General features: G+C 40.8%; 1 protein-coding gene across 1 annotated transcript in view; it reads left to right on the top strand.

The window, feature by feature from the left end:
- Positions 1-22,381, top strand: part of NOX3 (NADPH oxidase 3) — a 56,425-nt gene that overhangs the window by 30,265 nt on the left and 3,779 nt on the right. Inside the window, exons 11-12 of the mRNA XM_059399290.1 lie at positions 11,146-11,292; positions 15,617-15,741. Of these exons, the coding sequence (XP_059255273.1) occupies positions 11,146-11,292; positions 15,617-15,741 (272 nt within the window). The remainder of the gene's footprint in view (positions 1-11,145; positions 11,293-15,616; positions 15,742-22,381) is intronic.

The following is a 22,381-nucleotide window of genomic DNA, read 5'->3' as shown; positions in this document are numbered from 1 at the left end:
TTAAAAGGTTCACTATCCTTCTATCTATCATCTGCCAATTCCTGGGGAGGATTTTAATTAACTATGAGGGATAAACTCAAGGATCCTTAACTATACTTATGTTCTTAAAAATCTCCATTCGGTATTACATTTATGAGAAGGGTTGTGTCTAATCTTGTTAAAGATGACAAGACATAAATTTTATTGCTTCATTGCCATTACGAGACACGTCAGTAAAATATGGACGGGCTGCAAATGGCTTTGTGACCAGGCTACTCTTAGTGATATTAACAGGCAGCCTTTTCCTTAGTCTCTTTAGTCTGAGACTATGACTCCAAGTGTGCAATTCAGCGTCTTCCTCTCGTGGCCTCAGGGTCTTAACAGGAAGCAGAAATGCCTTAGTTGAGATTCATTGGCCGCTTGCTTGGTGTTGCCAAGCTCCCAATCTTTTTTCTCAGTTCTTGAATGTTCTCTGACAAGACATCTCCACAGTTGCCTGCCTTCCTTTGTCCTACCCATAGACAGTCCATACTTTAACCTTCTGAGGAGCCACAGGAGAAAGGGAGCCATGTTAACACTGAGTGGTATCCATTCAGGAGGACTCTGGTTGCCAGGCAAGCCTGGTTCTGGGCCTGATTCTGCCACTTCTCTGGTTCACACTTTGGTTCTAGTTTCCTCCTCTAGCAAAAGAGTTTGCTTGATTAGGTTTGTGTGTCTCTCTAACATGAGTTAGATGTGAACATTACTCATGTGCTATGGTCCTCTAAAGAGAATTCTGTGGTCAAAAGAAGCTACTACAATCCCATTCTAGAAGATTCACATCATCTATTAGCCTATTAAATAAGTTCTGTAGGAAAGAATCTCCTTCAGTTTTGTTTCAGCCATCCCTCCCAAGCTTAGTTAGCCATAGAAAATTTCTCCACCCAGAAATTATTAAGAAATAGCATTCTTTGAAACACTGGGGGCAATACCAGATCTCTAAAGTTGGGGCTCTTCCAACTAAGAAATAAGAGAAAAATCAGCTATCATTTCATGAGTTTCCAACTGACAGGTGCTTGACATACATTTTCTCGTTTGATTGTTATAACTCCCAACAACCTTATATAGTAGACAATAGCAAGCCTGCTTTTCACACACACAAAAAAAGCCCCTGAAACTTAACAAACCAAAGTGACTGCCCTAAAAATACATGGGTAATAAAAGGCAGAATGAGAATTCAAACTTAGATCCATCTGGCACTTTCCATGATATAACAAACATATGGTAGATATGACTGCCACCATTGTATTGTAGGCAGACTGAGGGATCCCTGGCCAGAGGATCCGTCTCAGCCTGATTCTACCCTCTCTAGAAGCATCATCTTGAGTGACTCAGGTCACCTCTCTGAGCTGCACAACAGAGAAAGAAGAGTCCATATCTAACAGGGAGTTTTAATACCAAAGAGGACAAATCAATAATATGATGTGTAAATAATGTAATGTAAATGTGTATAAAATGATATAAAAGTTCATTAGAGCTGCCAAAGATGTAGATAGATCACTAGTACTCCTGCTACTAATAGCTTAGATTCATCAAGCCTTGACTACCTAGCAGGCAGGATGTGAGGCATTTTATACACACTATCTCACATCATCTTTTTAAGGAACTCACCATTTTTATTCCCATTTACAGATGAGAAAACTAAATCTGATTACAAAGCTCATAGGAATGGTAGCATCGTAGTATCAAATTATTGTAATTGTTCTTTGGGATAAGTAACATCCTCAGTTTATTACTGAGGAACTCAAAACACAGCTGGCCAATAAATCGTAGAACAAGAGTTCGAATCCACTCCTCGAATGTTGACTCATCCTACTTCCTCTATACCACGATAAGTTCAACAAAGTGTCTTAGTCTGTTTGGGCTGCTTTAGCACAATACCATAGACTTGGGTCCCTTATAAACAGCAGAAACGGGATTTCTCACAGTTGCAATGCTGGGAAGTCCAAGATCAATGGACTGGCTGACTTGGTGTCTGATGAGAGCCTGCTTCCTGATTGACAAGTGACAGTCTCCCGGCTCTAACTTCCCAGAGCAGAAAGAGGTGAGGTAGCTCTTAGTAGTTTTGGTTTGGAGGGTGGGATTTGTTTTGTTTTGTTTTGTTTTGTTTTTGTTTTTGGTCATCAAGAGTCAAATTTGTTGACTCACTGTTGGCAACTCAATGAAGAAAAAGTAGATACATGGGTTTAGAAGTCTGGAGTCTTTTTTACAAGGGCACTAATCCCATTCATGAGGGTTCCTCCTGTATGAACAAATCACCTCCCACATATCCCACTTCCGAGTAGTATTGCGTCAGGGATTGAATTTCAAAATACGAATTTTGGGGGACACAGACATTCAGTCTATGGTCCAATACCGGCACAACAGCTACTCTTCTGTTTATTCAGATCCTCCCTCCCAGCAATGCTTTGTTACAGTTTATGATGATTTCTCAATCCCCTAAGCATTTTCTTTCCTCTCACTGTCTGCCACGTAAAACCTATCTGCAGAGGTAGTTTCTTGCTTCATGGTTGTCCCAACACTAAAGGTCACATTACATTTCACACCTGATGGATTGTTGTCTCACTTTCATTCACGTATTCCCTCCGTGAATATCTACTGAGCACCTACTATGTTCCAGACCTTTTGATACTGACATGATAAGCCTTTCCCTCTCCTCACACCAGATTGATACCACCTCAACTTTCTCTCAATAACTGTTATCAGTGTGCCTTGATGTCATGTTCACAAAGGAACCCATTTCCCCTCATATGGCTTCTTTGCATATCTTTATAATGAGATACACACACACACACACACACACACACACACACACACACTCATAAATAGGCACACGTTGCAATTTTTGAATAAATCAATGAGTGAATAAATGTCCACGTGCCAAAATGAACAAATGGCTTCCATGTAATTTTTTTATAAAATGCTAGATTACTAAGTTTAATTCATCTTTTATTTAACCAAAAAGACTATTTGTTCAGTAATTTTATAATTCAAAGAATATGTTCCAATTATTTTACTACAAATAGGAAAAATTCTTGTAAGAACCCACGAAATTGTAAAGCCCATATAGGAACCCACAAGATCTGATATCACTTCCTCCTTCACTGTTTCATTGCTACTTCTGGGCTCTGTTCATGAGGTTTCTCAGGCTGTTTCAAGTGGGAGGGTTAAGCAGTTACCACCAAACTATAAAACTGGGACATTGATCTCTATCGCCCCCCCAAAAACCCAAAGAATTGGAAATTTAAAAACCAATGTTTTTATAACTTGCAGAAATTGGGGACAATATTGAGTCAATATTCCACTGAAAGGTCAGAATAATGCTATATGGAAGAAAGAAAGCTAAAAGCTTAGAATCACAAAATAATTTGAGGGGTCTTAACCTTCCAGCTTTGCATATGACCCTGAATGTCAGCGTCTGTACTTAGACTGCGAAGTGATTTGTCCAAAGTCATCTAGTTGGTTAGCTACTGAGTCACAGGGAGCATGTGTTTCTAATTTCCACTTTCCAGCCTTTTTATGCAAAAAGTGAGATTTCATGCTGTTGAGAGTTTATGCTGAAAATTTCGGTTAAGACCACCTGGTTAGAGTCTGCGTGCGGGAGAAAAAGTTTAAGAAGTTTTTCTGTTTTAAAGGCACATTGTCTTTATTTGACTACAGCTATCATTAGGCTTATGTAACTAATATTTGTCAGGACCGCCTACATGTATTTGAGATGTAAATACTCTTTCCATGAAACTGTCAGCATCTATATAATTTTTAAAGTCCAGGAGAGCACAGCAATACATATTCATCCAACAAGTCCTCACAATTATGGATGTGGGCTATAGTTTTCAGATTGTTCTCTTCTGTAACAGACAAGGGGGGAAATGCAGCATAGGGGTTCAGAGCTGGAAATTTAAGCCCGAAGGGTTAACTGCAACCAGGTGGGATTTTCTCCCTCCATGCAAGACCAGTTCGCATAAAGGAATACATTTTTTACATACAAACCTGATGTTGCAAGTCCACAATTAAAAAAAAAAAGACAAAACTGCAAAGATTTCTTGGTTGCTACCATTGCGAACTACATCTCCTTACCCTTCTCCTCTGCCATGTTATTCTAGAACACTTCTAAGTAAAATGCAGGAGAATAGCCAATAGGATGCTTGCTGCTTCTCTAGGATCATGTGTAGCACTTTCTATTTGAATCTGGTGTTTAAAATTTCTTCCTAACTATCTTTTATTTTTAAAGATGGCGGGGAGGAGGGGGAGAAGTGCTTAGGAGGAAATTTCCCAAGAGGACAAAGTAAAAATAAGTAGAATGATGGCTTATGGGGGGGGGGGGAAGCTGTAATATGTGAAAGGGGTATTTTCAACACAAGTACACAAGCCAAACTTCGCTTACTTGGAGGCAGAGGAGCACCCGTCGCTCACTCCTGAAGGATGAGGGAAAGGGGTGTGAGTGGTTGAGGAGTCTCTATGATGCAATTCAAAGGACACTGGTCGCTGGGGGTGCAAATGCCCCATAGCAATGAACAACCTCCAACACCTGTCTAATGGGATGATTAATTCCACATCACACTCAATTTGTGAAAAGAGCTCTTGAAAAAAAATTAGGACAGTTTGCTTGTGCAAACTGTCAAAATGATGAATGAAATAAGTGTGTGCAAATGGGGAGGAGGGAATGGCAGGCATAAATATACTGGCTTATACATTTTAGATCCCCAAATATCACAGCCGTGTAGACAGGCTGGAGAGAACAGCCAACTAGAAGATTTGGTTCCTTTTCCTAACTGCATATGTAATCTTCAGACTATAATAAGATAGATTATAGAAAAACCAAGATAATCTCATTTCTCCATAAATTGTCTTCCTTCATCACCCCAATAATACATAACCATGATAATGGGTATTTATAGTGTGTCCCATGCAAGATGGCCTTGGGTCCTTAACCTAATATAATAAACAGATAATTCAAATAAAAAGACAGCTCAGGCCAGTGGGAACAAGGCAAAGAGGCCAAGAAAGGCAAAAATCCATACTCTACTTAAATATATTAATAAAACAAAAGAGGGCCTTCTCTCTTTTCTAATGAATGAAAAATGCACTTAATTTAATCTGTTTAGTTTGAGAAATTATTTGTTTTCCCTTTCCCTCACACTGGAGCTCTGGCTACTCCTGGAATTGATCATCTCTGCTAACCACTGACAGTGTTGTAATAAATTGAACTGGAGAACACGAGGCCACATATGCCCCTTCAGAAGACACCTGTGCACCCCCATCTTTCACTAGACCCCTCAAAAGAATTCAGGCCTCACTATTGCCCTGTGGGGAGGTGACCAATATTAATAGTTTTAATACTCTGGTTTATTAACCACACAAGCCATGCAAGACCATAATGTCCTTGTAAAAGACTCAAATAAAAAATAAAATAGTCAAAGGTCTCCCTTCCTTAGCCTTCCTCCCCAAACGAACCACCGCCACCACTTTGCTCTCCATTAAACAATGGAAGATGTCTCATTCCATTCTTTCTCCATGCTTTTGCGCCCATACGCATATACAGGGTGTTGTTCTATTTTTACCTGGAGATGTGGGTCGGGAAAGAGAGAGAGAAACATGCACTTTGATTTGTTTTCATTGCGCTTTATAATATGGCTTAGAGCACCTTCGGTGTCAATTCCTACTGACTGACTCCATTTTATTTGGTATCTTCAGAGTATTCCAAAGTATGGCTGTCCCCCCTCTCGATGTAATGATTTTATTATTTTTTTTACCCCCCCCCAATGGCATCTTCTCATCACTTCCTAATGATTTTATTATTAATGAACATTTTGGTTGCCCATGAAGTTTTACTAACTATAATTAGAACAAACTGAGGCACCAACAAGGTCAGTCCTCCCTCATTGGGCCAAGCAGTAATATAGCCGTGAAATAATTCACTATACAAGTCTTCTAAAGAAGAAGTCTTAGAGACTAAAAATGACTGACAAAGACTGGTCTCAGTCTTACAATGGTTAACCAGAAAAATTATTTTATAATTATATTTCCTTAAAATGGGACAGGGAAGCCACATTAAAGAAGTTTCTCAATAAGGAGGAATAGTGGCTTCAAAATTTATTTGCCCTTTTATCCATCCAGGAAGACCTTCGCAACAACAACAAAAAAATAAAAACCAGGATGATAATAGCTACCATTTATTGAGGATAATAAGCATTCATTTATGTTTTCTAATCAGTCACAGTCTTTCTCTTTTTGGAGAGAAAAATTCTTTTTTTTTTTTTTTTTTTTTGGAAAATGGTCACGATTCTCTCAGGGGAAGTCTCCATTATCCTACTTCTTTCTGTCAGTTCTGTGTGGTTTTGTACAGCATGGATATCTTAGCATAGAGCATATAGTTCAGGCTGCTATAACAGAGATACTATAGACTGGGTGGTTTACACAACAAATGTTTATTTTTCACAGTTCTTGAGGCTGGAGGTCTGAGATCAGGGAGCCAGCATGGTTGGGTTTTGATGAGGCCTCTCTTTCTGGCTTGCAGATGGCCACCTTATCGCTGTGTCGTTCCTCATGTGACAGAGACAGAAAGAGCTCTGGTCTCTTTTTATTCTCAGAAGGACACTAATCCCATCATTGGAGGCCCTGTTCTCATGACCTCATCTAAATCTAATCACCTCTCAAAGGCCCACCTCCCAATGCCATCACATTGGGTTTCAACATATAAATTTGGAGATGATACAAATACTCAGTTCATAACAGTGGGGAACAGAAGGCACTGACCAGAAGAAGGCAAGGTCACAGTGCAACTCCATTGGCCTTCTCCTGCGTGGAGGCATTGGTCAAGGTCAGGGTTAACCTTGGCACCCCATAAACTGCATCTTGTATAGCACACACATATCGTGGAGTGTGCTTTGCTAGTGAAGGGGTTCCTCAGGTGGGAACACATCCTTATCGATGTTAAGGTTCCCAGACTGGTGCTGGAGATAAAGTTGGGCTTCACCTCTTCTCAGTGATCACCACCTCTATAATTCACAAGTGCCCAGTGGGAACACAGACCCCCAAGTAAGTCAAAGATTCCCGCTGCTGTCTCAAATGTAAACGTGTGTATTCGTTCTGTAAGCTCCTCCAAACGACAGTGAGGAGAGCAGCATTCAAAACTAACAGCTCTGAGCACTGAATGCCTGTGTCAGACCTTGTGCCAAATGCTCCCATGAACCATACTTTTCATTCTCACTCACAGGTTGCTTGCTCTGGAGGGTTATTTTCTTTGTTTGTTTATATATGCAGTGATCTAGGTTCAAGTTAAAAGAAAAAAACGTCCCCCAGTTACCCAGCTTGTAGATGGTGAAGGTGGGAGTCTAAGACAGTTTAGAGGACTCAAGGGCTCACAATGTTTAATTACTCTGCCACACAGCGTCAGAAAACTGTGTCCTCATGTACAGTTTCCTTCTTTGGAGAGATTTTAGGCCATAAATAAATAGATATATAAATAAATAATTTTTTACCCCCATTCCATTCTCAGGAAATGGATTTGGGATCAAAGAACACATGCTGTACTGTGTTTGGGGATGACTATCCAGGCCATGAGACAGGGAACATCTGTGGATTCTGCTAGTAAAATAGATGAGTAGCTTTTCTTACTTCATTTTCTGAAATTATTTCTCAAAAAGTAGCACAGGCTCATTTCCTTCTGGCCTCAGATCTCCTTGACCTTGTCCATGGGCAAGTCTGCAGAATTCTTAGAGCTGTAAGGAACATGGGGAGGAGGAGGCTGTCAGAGAACAGAGCACTGTGTGTAGCTCACACCCAGGCCCTCCGAAGTGGAGGTGGCTGAGTTTAGGACGGGTGGTTCACACCAGGAAACATGTGACCCGAAGGCCTTAAACAGGCCACACGCACATGGTGCTCCCTAAACCATTGTCCACTCCTGGAGTCATCTCCTGAAACATCTGGGACTCCATTAGATCTACAAAAACATGTGGGATGAGTCCTGTTAGAAGCAGTAACTTTGTTCCAATGAAAGTTCAGAACTTTCATCTCTTGAAGGAAGATGGCTTTCTGTTAAACCAAACTTATTCAAGTAACCTTAAGTTATTTAGGGCCTCTGATATCAGCTACAGAATTCTGGAAGCCAAGCTTTAGATAGGTAACTGATTTGGGGTTTTTTATTTTTGGACACCGAGGAGGGACGAGTGTTGGGCAGATCACAGAGGTGTAGCCTGTTGTCTGGGATATTTGTTCTACCGGCGACCAGGTCTTTCCTACTGGACGAAATGCGGAAGTGGAACTGCCCTGTCCCTTCACAGTGAGTGTCCCTCACCGTTAGGATGAAAGAGAGTCAAAGTAAATAGGCTCTTTCTCTGTTCAAAGCCTCTTTTCTTCTTTTTCTGCCTGAAGCACTTCTGAGCCTATTCAGTGTTCCTTCATTGCCTCTTGCACCAAAGCTGCCCAGTGTCACCTCTAAGTCAATTACAGAGGGAAAAACACACAAAGCCATTACAAGGAAGTAAAAAGTATAAAAGGCTTGGCAAGCCCTAAGAAGGCTGACACACTGCTAAGCCACAAGAAAGCAAGGACAGGCATGATTTCTATTTGAAAGGAGCAGGGTCAATGTGAGCAGGAAGCTGAGATGTGGGCATTTTTCAAGGAAGGATGATTGAGACTAGATCTGAAATTGACAAGTTTTCTAAAAAGTAAGTGGGGTATTGTTCCTATATGAATGTATCTGAAGCACATCTCTTAAGGAGTGGAAATAAAAGAAAATAGATCAATGATGTTTGTTCTCATCCAAATGCCACCATCAATGTTTCTAGGTAAAACAACTACTGAGAGCAGGAAGGAAGGGGAGGTGCATCGGTAAGAATGGTATTAAATTCAGTCAATAGATTTTCTGTGTCCACCAGGAGCACAGCAAGTCAAAGGGAGGGCTCAGGTTTTCAAAAAATAATTTAGATTAGGCATGATGCAAAGTGAAAAGCAAGAAGAGAGCGGTGCTAATCACCAACATTGGTTATCAAGTCAGCCTTCTGGCCTCCAGTCTCCCAGGGACTCTTCCTCCTGATCCTTCCTCAGACCCTGTCGCTCCCCTGCTCAGCACCATGAAGTGCTTTCCCAGCTCACTTAGAGTAGAAGTCAAGATGGCCCCAAACGCCATGTCCATACCTCCCAGCCTTCCCATCAGACCTCATCTCTTACTGCCCTCCCCTCCTTCACAACTTCAGCCACACTGGCCCCCTGAGTCTTCCCCAGAGATCCCACTCCTTCTGTAAGTCTCCTGCCCTAACCATGATTCCTCTGCTTCCTTTTGTCTTTGCTTAAATGTTTCCATCCCTTGACCACTTGACTCAGGATTACAGCCCTTTCCAACCTGCTCTGTGTTTCTCCATAGTACTGATGTACTCTATGTTTTACTTATTACCATCTTCCTTCTCTCTCTACATGAAGGCTCTAGGAGAACAGCAGATTTTTGCCTCTTCTGTTTGCTCTTGAAGTTCTGGAGAGGAGAACAGTCTTGACATAGAGTAAGCACTATGCTTACTCATCGAGTAAGTGTTTGCTGAGTCAATGAGTGGGTGAACACAATCACTGTACTTGTGGGGGCCCATGGGGCCTTCAGTGGAAGCAATCATTAGCTCAGATGTATGACTTCAAAGAGAAAGACACTCCTTTGGGGGGTTAACACACTTGGTGATTATTATTTGAGCTGGGAGTAGTATTGAAAGTGCCTTCTGAGTCATAGCTGTCCAACAAATATTGGGCTCTAATTCCTTTTTTCTCCAATTTTTTATTTAAATTCTAGTTAGTTTACATATGGTATAATATTGATTTCAGGAATAGAATTTAGTGATTCATCACTTACTACAACACCAAGTGCTCAACACAACAAGGGCCCTCCTTAATGCCCTTCACCCATTTAGCACATCTCCCACTCCCCCACTCCCAGGAACTCTGTTTGTTCTCTGGAGTTAGGAGTCCCTTGTGGTTTGCTTCCCTCTATTTTTCCCCCCTTCCCCTATGTTTATCTGTTTTCTTAAGAGAAAAGGTCTTATCCTCACTTGCTTTTGCTCTTAATGACTATTAATATTATAAACTCCTGTACAAACCTGGAGAAAATAGGCAAGATGTTTACCTTGAAACATATTCTGTGAATTTTTTCTCCTCATGAACTTGATCTTTAATTAAATCTCAAATATAACTTTCATCATGATTGTGAGCTTGCAGGCTGGCCAGTGGAGAAGGGAGGCAGGAGTATTCACCGTCTATTGGAGGAGATATTTCCCATTGGAGGTCAAGGCCAGCCCCGTGGTAAATCTTGTTAAGCAATAGAGAAGTCTCTTTGTGGAAGGGGTGCAGGAAAGAGTAGTAAGCAGAAAGGAATAGGAGTGTGAGAAAAATCAGGAGAATTAACAGATCTTTCTCCTGTGGTTTCTTCTAGATACCATTACCTAAAACTCAAAGCACAAAAACTAAGCCTTTATTTCAGCAAACCCAGACTACTTCTTGTCACATGCCGTTTGCTAAACACAGAAAGTTAAAAAAAAAAAATGTTCTTAGACATAATTTCATTATAGTAGTTGACACACAACCATAACCAACACCCGCCAGACTTATTGGACACTGACATGTCTGGCGGAGGGAAACTTCTGGCCTGTGTGTCTTGGTTCAGCAATTGCCATAATCTCCACCCTTCGAAAGTCAAAAGCCGTGATGGTGAAGTGGATTAGTGCACAAGCCTTTCGGGTCTCTGGAGAAGAGAGTTCAAACCCCAAGCTTAGGTCATGAGTAAAGATGAAAGGGGTTGGTCTAATGGTTTATCCCCCTTTGGGAGCTGTGAAAGGCACAGTTAGTTATGATTATTAACCTCGTTCAAAAGAAGCACAGCCAGGAATGCGGTGAATTGATCCTTATCCAGTGAAACTGGCAACAACCCACAGACTCCTGACTCTGAATTCACTCTGGACTTTTTCAAACACAATGTGAAATTTTTCAAAAGAAATCACAGTGTGACTGTTCCCTGGCAGAGAGAAGCATGTCATTTTGCAGAAGTGCCCATTTGAGCTCAAATAATTTAATGGAGATAAAGTAGTCTGTGATTATCAGCACATTATGAAAAGAGGGACAAATCCGTTCTCTTGTCTTCTCTCTTGACAGGTGTATTTCTACTGGATTTGCCGGGATCCAAAGGCTTTTGAGTGGTTTGCTGATCTCTTACTCTCGCTGGAAACATTTATGAGTGAGCAGGGGAAAGCTCATTTTCTGAGTTATCATATATTTCTTACTGGATGGGATGAAAATCAGGTATTGATAAAACTCTTAGAATAATCAGTATTACAGAAGTCATCTAATAATGGAGCAAAAAGCAGAGGAACAGTGTCAATAATGAGCTCTATAGTTATCTGGTGGCATGAAAGAATTATTTGCATGTTCTTAAAAAGAAAAGAAGAGTAAAATAAACCAGGTTAGAAAGAGCTATTCAAATCATAGCAATAAAAAGAAAATTGACAGTTAACTTGTTGAGGAATAGGAAAGATTGGGAAAGAAGTGGTTAATGGAAGGAAGACAATCCTAAGCATGGAAATCCAAGAACAATTAGGTCACTTAAAGTTGCATTTGTCATTTTGGTGACATCGAGTGAATATTCCCAAGCAGATGTATTGTTTTGTTTGGCTCCTGATTGGTTCTAATTCTATGCTTTGAGCTATTCAGAGCTAGCAGAAAAAAACACCCAAGTGTTTACATTCGACATTTTGTGTTAAGAAGTATATGAGCATCTACAGAAAACAATCATTATGAATACATGATTTATCTAGAGACTTCTTTCTCTTAAGACATTCTTGAAAGTGTGTGCACATATGTTCATTCACCCAAGATCAAGCGGATCATCTGTTGTGGAACATGTTCTGCACCATATTGTATCAGTGAAATAGTAAGGTTGCGTTTACCAAAAATAATGTATATCAAAATATTGCACTAGGGTAGAATTTCAGGGTTGACAATAGTGAATGATAACGACTAAGATTTAAATCTTATTTAACTCCTTGGGGCGCCTGGGTAGCTCAGTGGCTTAAAGTCTCTGCCTTCTGCTCAGGTCGTGATCCCAGAGTCCTGAGATCAAGCCCTGCATCAGGCTCCCTGCTGAGCAGAGATTCCTCCTCTCTATCTATCCTGACTCTCTATCTCTGCCTCCTCTCTATCTCTGCCTGCCTCTCTGCCTACTTGTGATCTCTGTCTGTCAAATAAATACATAAAATCTTTTTTTAAATAAATAAATAAATCTTATTTAACTCCTCAAATATGGAAGCTAACAATGAAGTGATCACTAGATTTATGAAATGTACATTGATCCTCTTGATATTTACTTTAAGGAAAGTATAGTCTGAGCCAAGATTTGCATTAATCACCAAATTCACAAATGAAAGTGTTCCTGAGTATGGTTACTCCTGCTCTCTCCCTGCCTCTCAGAAACACACACACACACACACACACACACACACACACACACACACAGGCTTACAGGACATAGCTGAAATTTGACTCTGTACCTTTGGGTAAGACTTAGCTTAAAATTCAGTAGCTAAATGAATTTTTAGGGTCTTATTTGCCATTGGTCTTAAATATGTATTCCTTTGGGATAATTTCCTTTGGGAAGTACAGGTTCCTTCGGAAGGAGGCTTAAAACATCTTAATAAATAAAATAGTGTTAAGTATGTTTTCCAAACAAACATTTCCCTTATTCAAACAGGATTTTTAACTAATGATCCATTGGATGAAGTACAAATACAGCCTTTGTTTGTTTTGTTTGTTTGTTTGTTTGTTTGCTTTCAAGTACTGTACTTGCTCTTCCTTGTGCCCATCTCTGAATTCCCAGTCATTTGGGAGTTTTGAGACCTGAGGCCTTGTTTGATTTCATGACAATACAACTCTGCCCCATCATATCTCTGCCCCTTCTCAAAGTATGCTTTATGGTAGACTTCTTCAACAATAGAAATAAATTAAAATAGACATGTACTTAAATTTTTGTCATGACACATTGAAACTCTTTAGATGCTCAAATTCCAGGAAAAAATAATTGGTGCGTTCTGGCAGCGAGGAATCAAAAGGCTGCTTTAGAAATAGCCAATTGTTAAACTGAATTCAATAATCTCAACGTGGCAGAATGACAAGAACAGAAGGGACAGATGGAAAAGGTATTATGAAGGGCAAATCAACAGGGTTTGGAGATTAATTGAACACTGGGCTGAGAAATATGGAACGAATAGAATTCCAAATGTTTGAATATCACTGATGGGTAGTTTGACAGTACCACTAACATAAGTAGAAAAGAGCCCTTTTTTTTCTATTAAATAATGCCCGAACTTCTCCTCAAGGACGTTAAGGCCCTTCCTGACTGACCGTAACCCACTCGTTCTGTTGTGTTTCCTCATACCCCTCTTGTTCAAGAGCTACCAGACAAGCCTTGTGTTCGCATCCTTCATGTCTTCCCTCTCTGTTCCCTCTCCCTGACAGCCACTTAACATCCTCTGTCCTCCCCACTGTCTAGACATGGAATGGTTCTTCAAAGACCTGGCCATCCCCAATTCTCTTAGTCAAAAGTACTTGGGGCTTCTGTGGGGTAATTTGTCTCGTCCTCCAAGAGCACTTTCTTTCCATATCTAGTAAAGAAGGATTCTGGTCTGACTTACGTCATTGACATTGTGCACGTAGGCTTGATGACCAGTTCCTCACCAAGCAGAGGGCTTCTCTCTTTCTTTTTGTACTGCTCACCCGTAGTACCCTGCCTGCATTTAGGAATTGCTCAATAGTTGTATGTGGAAGGAAGTTGAATCACACTTTACTTGAAGTTTCATTTGAGCTATGATGATCAATTTGAAGAAACAGAAAAAAAAAATATATGTAAAAATATGCTTGGGGAGTTCAAAATATGCTGCCAGGATTCTACTTGGGCAGGAAGATGAGGGCAGAGGGAGAAAGTTGGTAGTCATCTTTGTAGATGATGCTCATTGGAACCATGAAAATGGGGAGTAATAGCCCAAAAGGGACTGGAGACTGGGAAAGCAGCTGCGTTGTGAGACAGGAGAAGATCATAGGAAAACAAATCTGACATTTTGTCCTGGAATGAAGAGTCAGAGAAAGAAGTAGAAGAAACAGGATTTTATAATGCATAAAAAATTAAGGAGAAGCAATGTTCAGCCATGTGATTGGCGGAGAAACCAAGGAGAATAGGCCTGCGCTGGTCATTAGGTTTGGCACTAAGTCAAAAGTAAATTGGCTGCCTCTGCCTTCTTCTTTGCCCACAGCTGAAACCAGCAGACTGTATGGCCCCAGCCAATCCTACTGTTAAGCAAGAGGTGCTGTGGGGCTGCAAGAGGGCTGCTTTAATCTGGAGACTGACACAAGTCTGACCTTGACTTCCAGTTCTGATAACAGCTTCTACCACTTTTCAAGGCTCAATCCTCAACTACCACCTGACTTCCTATTCTCGAGCTCTTGTCTCCTACTTCATCATGCTTCCTTCTCTGTCTTGATAAACCTGCCCAAGAAGAGGATCCTGCCATCCTCTTACTGTTGCTCCCTCTCCTGGAGTCCCCTACTCCCAAACTCCATTCCAAAAGGATCCCTGTCACCTGGGATCAGGCCTGCCTGCTGGCAACTTCCTGCAGCCCAGGCTTCTGCAACTCCACCACTGTCCACCATCACTGACTGGTCTGTTGGGGGTCTCACCTGGGGTAACGGTTGGCCCAGCAGGGTTATTAGCCAAATTGCTCAGGAGCAGGAGGAGTCAGAGGACATGAGCAAATGGAGCACCAAAAAGTGTGAAACGCATGAACACAAGAGCGGTGGGGTGTCAAGGAGGTGTGCACAGAAGACACAAATCCCAGGAGGTAAGAAGGAAAGCAGCTACCAGGATTCAGCAACTTGAAATATCATCAGGAGGCAGTGCTATGCCCTTGGCTGTCATTTATTGACCACTACTTACCTGATGCCTGTGCACTCTTAGATAATTTGAAGGCAAATGGTTGGTCATGGAGCTCCAACCCTGCCCCTCTCTGTGCTTGGCCACAAGAGTCTGTCTGTCAGACTCTGCCTCCTCCCAGCACTAGAACCTGGACAGTACACTTCAGATTGTTTCAACCCACTAGGCAGAACGGATTATAAGATCCAGCTGCTTCCTGAATGGTTCCTATCATTCTAATCTGGCAGTGCCCTTCTCAAATCCCTAAGGTTTAATACTAAGTGAATGGGGACAGAGGCAGAGATTAATTTCTGAGGCGTTTGGCAGAAGAAAAGGTAGTAGCTTAATGCATCCTTTCCCTTAACCATACTTACGGTACTATGCTCATCAGGAATCAAGAAAATTCCTCCCAGGTTCACGTTATTGTACCTTACCCAGGTGTACATCAAACCCTTTGTTTCAGTAGTGCCCAAGGTGGAATACAAAGATAAATGAGATGGGATGTCTATCCCAAAATGCAAAATCAGTGATTTCTGATACTAAGGATACTAGCCACATGAGAGATTTTTTTTGAGTATTCAAGCTACAAATGAACATAATTATTTGATCTTTTATGGAGAAGGAGTTTCCTGGTGTTTTTTTCTAAATATGTCACCATTTTTATTTTAGGCTGTTCACATTGCTTTACACTGGGATGAAAGTACCGATGTGATCACGGGATTAAAGCAGAAAACATTCTACGGAAGACCTAACTGGAACAACGAGTTCCGACAGATGGCCTATGCTCACCCCGGGTAAGGCGCTCTCTTCCCTCTGCCTGTGAGAGCCTCCCTGGAGGTTGGTGCTGAGGTGGGAAAGTCTAGGGCATGAGCTCCTCAGTTTGTAGTAGGGGGCACCTTGTTCAGGGAGAAAATAACCTTAGAAAGGGTGGTCATGGAGTTTTCCAGAAACCACAGACCTCTGCTTAACTGGATTTCAACATCTGACAATTAGCAGTTGTGCTGAAATGTTTCACACTTAAATTCAATCGAAGATGGTATCTCCTTTTTTTTTTTTAAGATGGTATTTCTTTTTTTTTTTTTTTAAGATTATTTATTTATTTATTTGACAGAGAGAGATCACAAGTAGGCAGAGAGGCAGGCAGAGAGAGAGGAGGAAGCAGGCTCCCTGCTGAGCAGAGAGCCCGATGCGGGACTCGATCCCAGGACCCTGAGATCATGACCCGAGCCGAAGGCATTGGCTTAACCCACTGAGCCACCCAGGTTCCCAAGATGGTATTTCTTAAACTACCTAGGTCTTGAAGAAATGTTCAGTGAATACAGTTGATCGCAACTTACCCAAGTGGAGAATTCACTTATGCCCAACTGTAAACGGTATCTAGCATGTTCAGCAAAGCACAAGAAAAGTGCTCTAAGACCAAGCAGAGACTTAATGTGGCGATTAAAGACCCAGGATCTGGAGCCTAAGTGCTTGGGTGTAAATCCTGGTTCCACCATAACTACCTGCTTGCTTTGGACAGGTTATGTACCCTGCCACTGACTTAGTCTCGATCTCTGTAAGCTGCACTTTAAATAACAGTGCGCCCCTCCCAGGCTTCTGTGAGGACTAACTGTTGTGAAAACATGGAAAGTGCTTAAAACAGTGCTTTGAATTCATAAAGATTAGCTGCTGCTGTTATCATTATTATTACTATTATTATATCACTTGTTATTATATCATTATCATGATATAATAAACTTTGATGTAGAGGAGGAAGAGCATTTGTTCTGGGACCACAAGACAGTAGTGAAGGCTGTGCTTTCTAATCCTAGAAGTTACTGGCTATGTGACCCTAGACAAGATAGCTTGTTTGAGATTGGGGGCCCTATTGTAAAACATGAATGATACCTTGTGGCCACAGTGTTGTTTTCATAATGCAAAAAACACATAACTTGGTCAAGTGCAAAGCACTAATGCCAATAATTATCACTCTTATTCTATGTCCCCTAACTCTGTCTCTGTTTTGAATCCCCATCACCTATGGCTCTTAAAAGTTGGTAGGTTCTAATATTGTCCTTATTTAAAGAATAGTTTCCATATTTGAGGAAAGGCCAAGGAAATGAGGAAGTATGCCACATAGATAACTGGAAAGAGCAGAAGAACAGCATGTGCCAAGATCCTGAGACAGCAGACACTGTTCCTTGCATGATCCAGGAGGCCAGTGAGGTTGGAACAGATTGGGTAAGAGGAAGAGTGGCAGAAGGCATATAGGATAGATAACTTAGGGGACAGTTACAGACCATTCTAAGGCTTTGGATTTTATTCTGAGAGAGGAAGCCACTCAAACTCAAAGGTTTAAGCATAAAAGTGACATGATCTGTCTTATATTTAATGAGATTACCTCTGGCTGTAGTGAGAGAATAAATTATAAGTGCCCTAGGACAGAAGTGGAGAGGCCCAGAAGAGGTGAACAGTGTTCTGGCTTGGATTAGGAGCAGCGCAGGTGCTGAGAGGCAACTGGATGCCAGTGTTTTGTGAAGGCAGAGCTGACATGGCTTGTTGATGGATTAGATGGGAGTCTGGCACGACCCAAGCTAGAATGGACTTATGCTTGTTAATTTGGAGATGACTAAGAGGAGCAGGCACAGGATATCAAGAATTCGGTTTTTTGACGTGTTTATTGCGATGCCTATTATACATTCAAGCAGAGGTGTCGAGCAAGCAGGTAAATATGAGTCAGGAGTCAGAGGAGTTCAGGCTGGAGATGTACACCTGGGAGATGTTAGATGTGAACTGTATTAGAACGAGGAAACTGGACGAGATAGACAAAGAAGCCAATTCGGATGGACAGAAGTTCAAAGGACCACCATATCTGGAGGAAAGGAAACATACTCTCTGTTTTCAGGTCACAGAGTTTAATATAAATTACTTCTAGCTATCAGATTAATCATGTCACTTACATCTTTTCTTCTGACATTTCTTTTCTCTTCTGTCCACCTTATCAGTATTGAACCACTACAAGCAAATTAAAATCTACTAGGGTCTTTCTAATTCCCTGTTCCCATCACTCCCAGAAGTTCTGGTGCTGCTGCTTTGTGGACTCTCATCAGGGTCCTTGTACCCTGAAACCTTCCATCATTCCCTTGCATGCTTTTTGCCCTATGGAATACTCTTCTGGTGAATATTAATCATCTTTTGGTCAGTTTGGCTGCCCTTTTCCTCCATTTTTCTAGTACTGTTTTTGTGCTAGAACTATTCCACTTTCTTTTTTATTCCTCGTCACTAAATTTTTGAGACCTCCTTAGACCAGCTGTTTGAAGGAGGTATGGTGAGGAGGGGCATGTGGAAGGAGTGGACAAGTCCAAGCTTTATAACCTGTGCAGTTCCAGCCCTGTGAGACCCCCAGCCAACCCTGTATGCCCTGTGCTGTGTGGCCGCCTGCCTGAGAACCCCCAGACCCAAACCGAGAGCACTCACTGCAGAGGTTCTGGATTCCTGAGCACACCGTGCCTGCATCAGCTCAGGAATGAATTCGTTGGAAGCAGTGGAAACCTTCTCTTGACCTTGAATTGTCCTGAGAGTAAAGAATTTCCAACGAGAGGCCAAGTAAAGCATAACCTTTAACTTCAGGGATAAGGGAGAGAGGGAGTGGACCAACTGTGCTGTTACTTCCATCCCCAGGCTCAGCTCAGGCTCAGATGACCTATGAGAGCCAGACCAGCCCATGGCAAGTGGCCTTGGGACTCTCCAAGCACCATTTCTGAAACCTGCTGACACCACTTTGTTTCTTGCCTCGTTTCTTGCTGATCCTTGGCCTAGAATCCAGTTCCAGTGTCCCATCTTCTCTCTAAATGGGGTGCTTTGAACCCATCCAACTACCAGAGCCTCAAAATCTGGTTCCCTTGTGCTACCTGTTCAACATCCAGTCCCGACTCCTAGACACCTAGCCTTCTCTGAACCTTGAAGTCACCAATCTTCATCTCCTACCCATGGGGTACTTATCCAGGGGCAAAGGCTGCATCATTTTATTGGTGAGTTCCTTAAAAAGATGGTGGATGGAGAACTAACAAAATATTACAAGCTCATATGTTACAACCACGACTAAGGTTTTCTTTGTTGGTATTTCTTCTTTTGGGGAAAAAAAGAAAAACTACTCATCTGATTAATGTTTTCACACTTAGTTTTCAGTTATAGCGTGAATGTTCCCACTTGCAGGCTTTTGACAGGGACACATACATCTTTATTTTGAGTTCTTATAGGTAAGACCATTTTTTGTTAAGAATTGCACCTTATTGACGAATCACATTATATTTGTTTATTTCTGTTACACGTGAAGTTGGTGGTCCAGTGGGGAAGGCCTTTTAAACCAAACCATTTAATGATCCTTTCCTCGGAAAGCTGTGAGCCAGAAACAGCACCAGGAGACCAAGAGCAGAGCTGAGTTTGCATTAACACTGCCCGAGCCGTCGTATTGGGTAGTGGCTTGGAAGTGTGTGTCCAAGCATGCCCAGAATGAGGAGTAGGAAACAGTTTGAAGGCAGGAAAACCACAGAGTTGTCACTTTTCTTGTTGCCCTTGTGAAGAGTGTGCTCATTCCTGTTCAGAAGCTGTAATCAAAACTTAGTATGTAAATGTACTTAAAACCCAATTGAGCTTTTCAGCACTTTAACTATGTAAACTCTTCCTGATGGATGACTTCATCTCCCCCAAAGTTAAAGACACCCCCTAAGCTTGTCACCAAATCAATCCTCTACAGCATACTTCCAAGCCCCCCAATTTTAAAAATAGCTCATTTGTAACAGCCTTAGACAATGGAATATAACTTGTTATATAGCTCCAACTATCAATGAAATTAATGTTAAGATACATGTATGCAAAGATCAATGATCATTTCTTCCCTGGAATGCCCGATTTTTGGTAAGACAAGTCACCAGTAGAGAGCTTAGCACCACCCCCTTCCAAAAGACTTTTAAAATGACCTCCTTAAAATAATTCTGTTTTCTGCTGTGTAAAAGAAGATTTATGTTTAATGAAGCTTTTAATGAAGAAATCTCAGAAAGAGAATGCCAATAAAATCTAATTTTTAAACAAGAAAATCTAATTTTGAGAAGTATTTCAATATCCTGGCCTTTGTCCAGATATAAATGAAACACACAATCCAATTATTGTTCCGCACAAAGGACAAAGTAACATTAATTTTCCTCAAGATGGTTATTAAAGAGATAAACAGTATGTTTTTCCTTAATTATGTCAAGGATATGTTTGTTCCCAAGCCTACTTGGCTATTCTTACAAGATAGGTCTTTCCTGTCATTAGCTCATATCTTTTGGCAAAGATGGGTCCGAAAGAATTGGTGGATTTGTTAGTGGCCTCAGAAAAGGTTCTTTGTTCTTGAGGGCCTTTGAAGTACGCTCTCAACCATTTCTATTCATCAGCACGAAGCCAAGGATTCTTAGGGCTTACTCTTTTAAAAACATTTACCTGTTCACTCAAAGCTGGAGTTTGTTCTTGTTCTAAGAAGAAGGAGTTAAAAGAATAAAGGGAAGAGGGGCAAAAATATTTTTTTTACAGAACATGAAAAATAGCACCAAAAATAAAGCTTGAAGGGAAGCAGATCAAAGAGAACAGTGCAAGCTCCAAAGGAACCAGAAAATTGCAAAAATAACAGTAATAGAGAAACAAATTGATGGGCATCAAAATGAATACAAATAAGAAAGGGGAGGAAAAAATTAAAAAGAGATCAAAGACTGAAAGTAGAAAAATGGGAAAGTGTACTCTATTGTTTTTATTTTGCAATTAATTTTTGTAATTTATCAGCTATATTACAAAACACAGCTCTAGTTTTAAAAGAAGATCACTGACTAGTGAGTGAATATATAGAAAGTAAGCCTTTGATTGGCCCAAAATCACAGGCATGTGACATTCGCTGTACGTTGCTTATGTTGGACAAGCCCAGAAAAGTACTTCAAACACAAAACAATGAAAACCATTCTCCCAACTAAAATATGATAGGTTAATTACAGGCACTGAGAGTCATGTCTTCCTAATCTATAGAAATGTGTATCCTTCCCAAAAACGGAAGCTGTATTTCATTTTTTGTAAGGAGTCTCAACCTGTTCGCAAACTTTCACAAGATAATCAGAAAATCAGGGATCATTTCCAAGAAGGTACACAGAATGAAAAAAATATGTACCTTTGTCACATCGAGCTACTCTTTGGATAGACACACATTGTGCATATACTCAACTGACTGAATCTGTGGATCGATTGTTCTTAATTAGTTGAGTAAAATGATTTTCCATAGGACTTCGGTCTTTGATCTTATGTTTCACCACGTATTTATAATTTGCCACTCTTGACTTATGTGCTAATAACTTCCTTATGCTGTGTATATCTAAAACTTTATGTAATTAATAACCATAAAAACTTTGAAGAGTTGGCCATTTCTTCACAACGTGGGTAGAAGTGTTTCTCTTATCTCGAAAGAACGACTAAAGACTTCAGAAGAGTACCACCATTTGTTAGAACTGTTTAATCCAACCCAATGATGAAGAAAGGTGCCGACTTACCATATGATTGGGAAATTCTATTCCATATTGCAGGAATGTATTTTAGACCACCCATTGTTTTCAGAAATGTAAAAATACCTTTATACTAAATCGAGTAAATGTGTCCATCTGGAACCACATTTGCTTGTGTGCACACTCTCCAATTCTCATTTGTACATGCATATGTGCAAATGTTTTTAAATGATATTTTTGACAAATTCACATTCTGATGATAGCACACAGGGCCTCTATCTAATAGGATAGTCTTAACATTCGTTACAAGAGGGAAGCGTTCAGAATACCAAAAGAGACATACCCAAGTGGAAACCCCACACATGATAAATTATAACTTTGGGAGAAAAATAAAGCCATCATTAACTTATGACTGGGATATGGTCAGCATATTTCAATAGTGCCTTTCCACCAGAGGACATCCAGCTCTCCATTTAGAGTCAGGTGAAGATTCCGTGAAAATTACTGGCTTTATTCTAATTGTGGTAGCAAAGATTAGGGAGATTGGTGAGCACAAGTGGATTTGTCATTATTTTGCTAAGTGTCTTTGATGGTTTTACCTAGAAAATTATTAGATATGGCAACTGTATTAGCATATTTCTGCATGAAGAAATATGTTTTATCTGAGAGAGGATGGAGAGAAGATGAGCAGAAAAATGGCCCTACCATTCCCTGGCATCCAATGCTTCAAGTCACCTACTTCTCTTTCTCTCTTGTTTCATTTTCTATTGGACCATGACCATCTTGAAAGGCAGGAACTTTGTGCCCCATGAATCTAAGCACAGTGGGCAGCATCAGCAAGTGAAGGGACCATGAGATGGATATGGAAGCTGGGATCAGATTCCTAAATCTTCCCAAAGAAAATGGAGTTGGTGGGAATAGCAAGTTAATTCTC

Source organism: Mustela nigripes, chromosome 5 (genome assembly GCF_022355385.1).
Source record: "Mustela nigripes isolate SB6536 chromosome 5, MUSNIG.SB6536, whole genome shotgun sequence".
Taxonomy (NCBI): domain Eukaryota; kingdom Metazoa; phylum Chordata; class Mammalia; order Carnivora; family Mustelidae; genus Mustela; species Mustela nigripes.
Note: the sequence above shows the minus strand (reverse complement) of the source record. Positions and strands in the feature narration are given on the sequence as shown.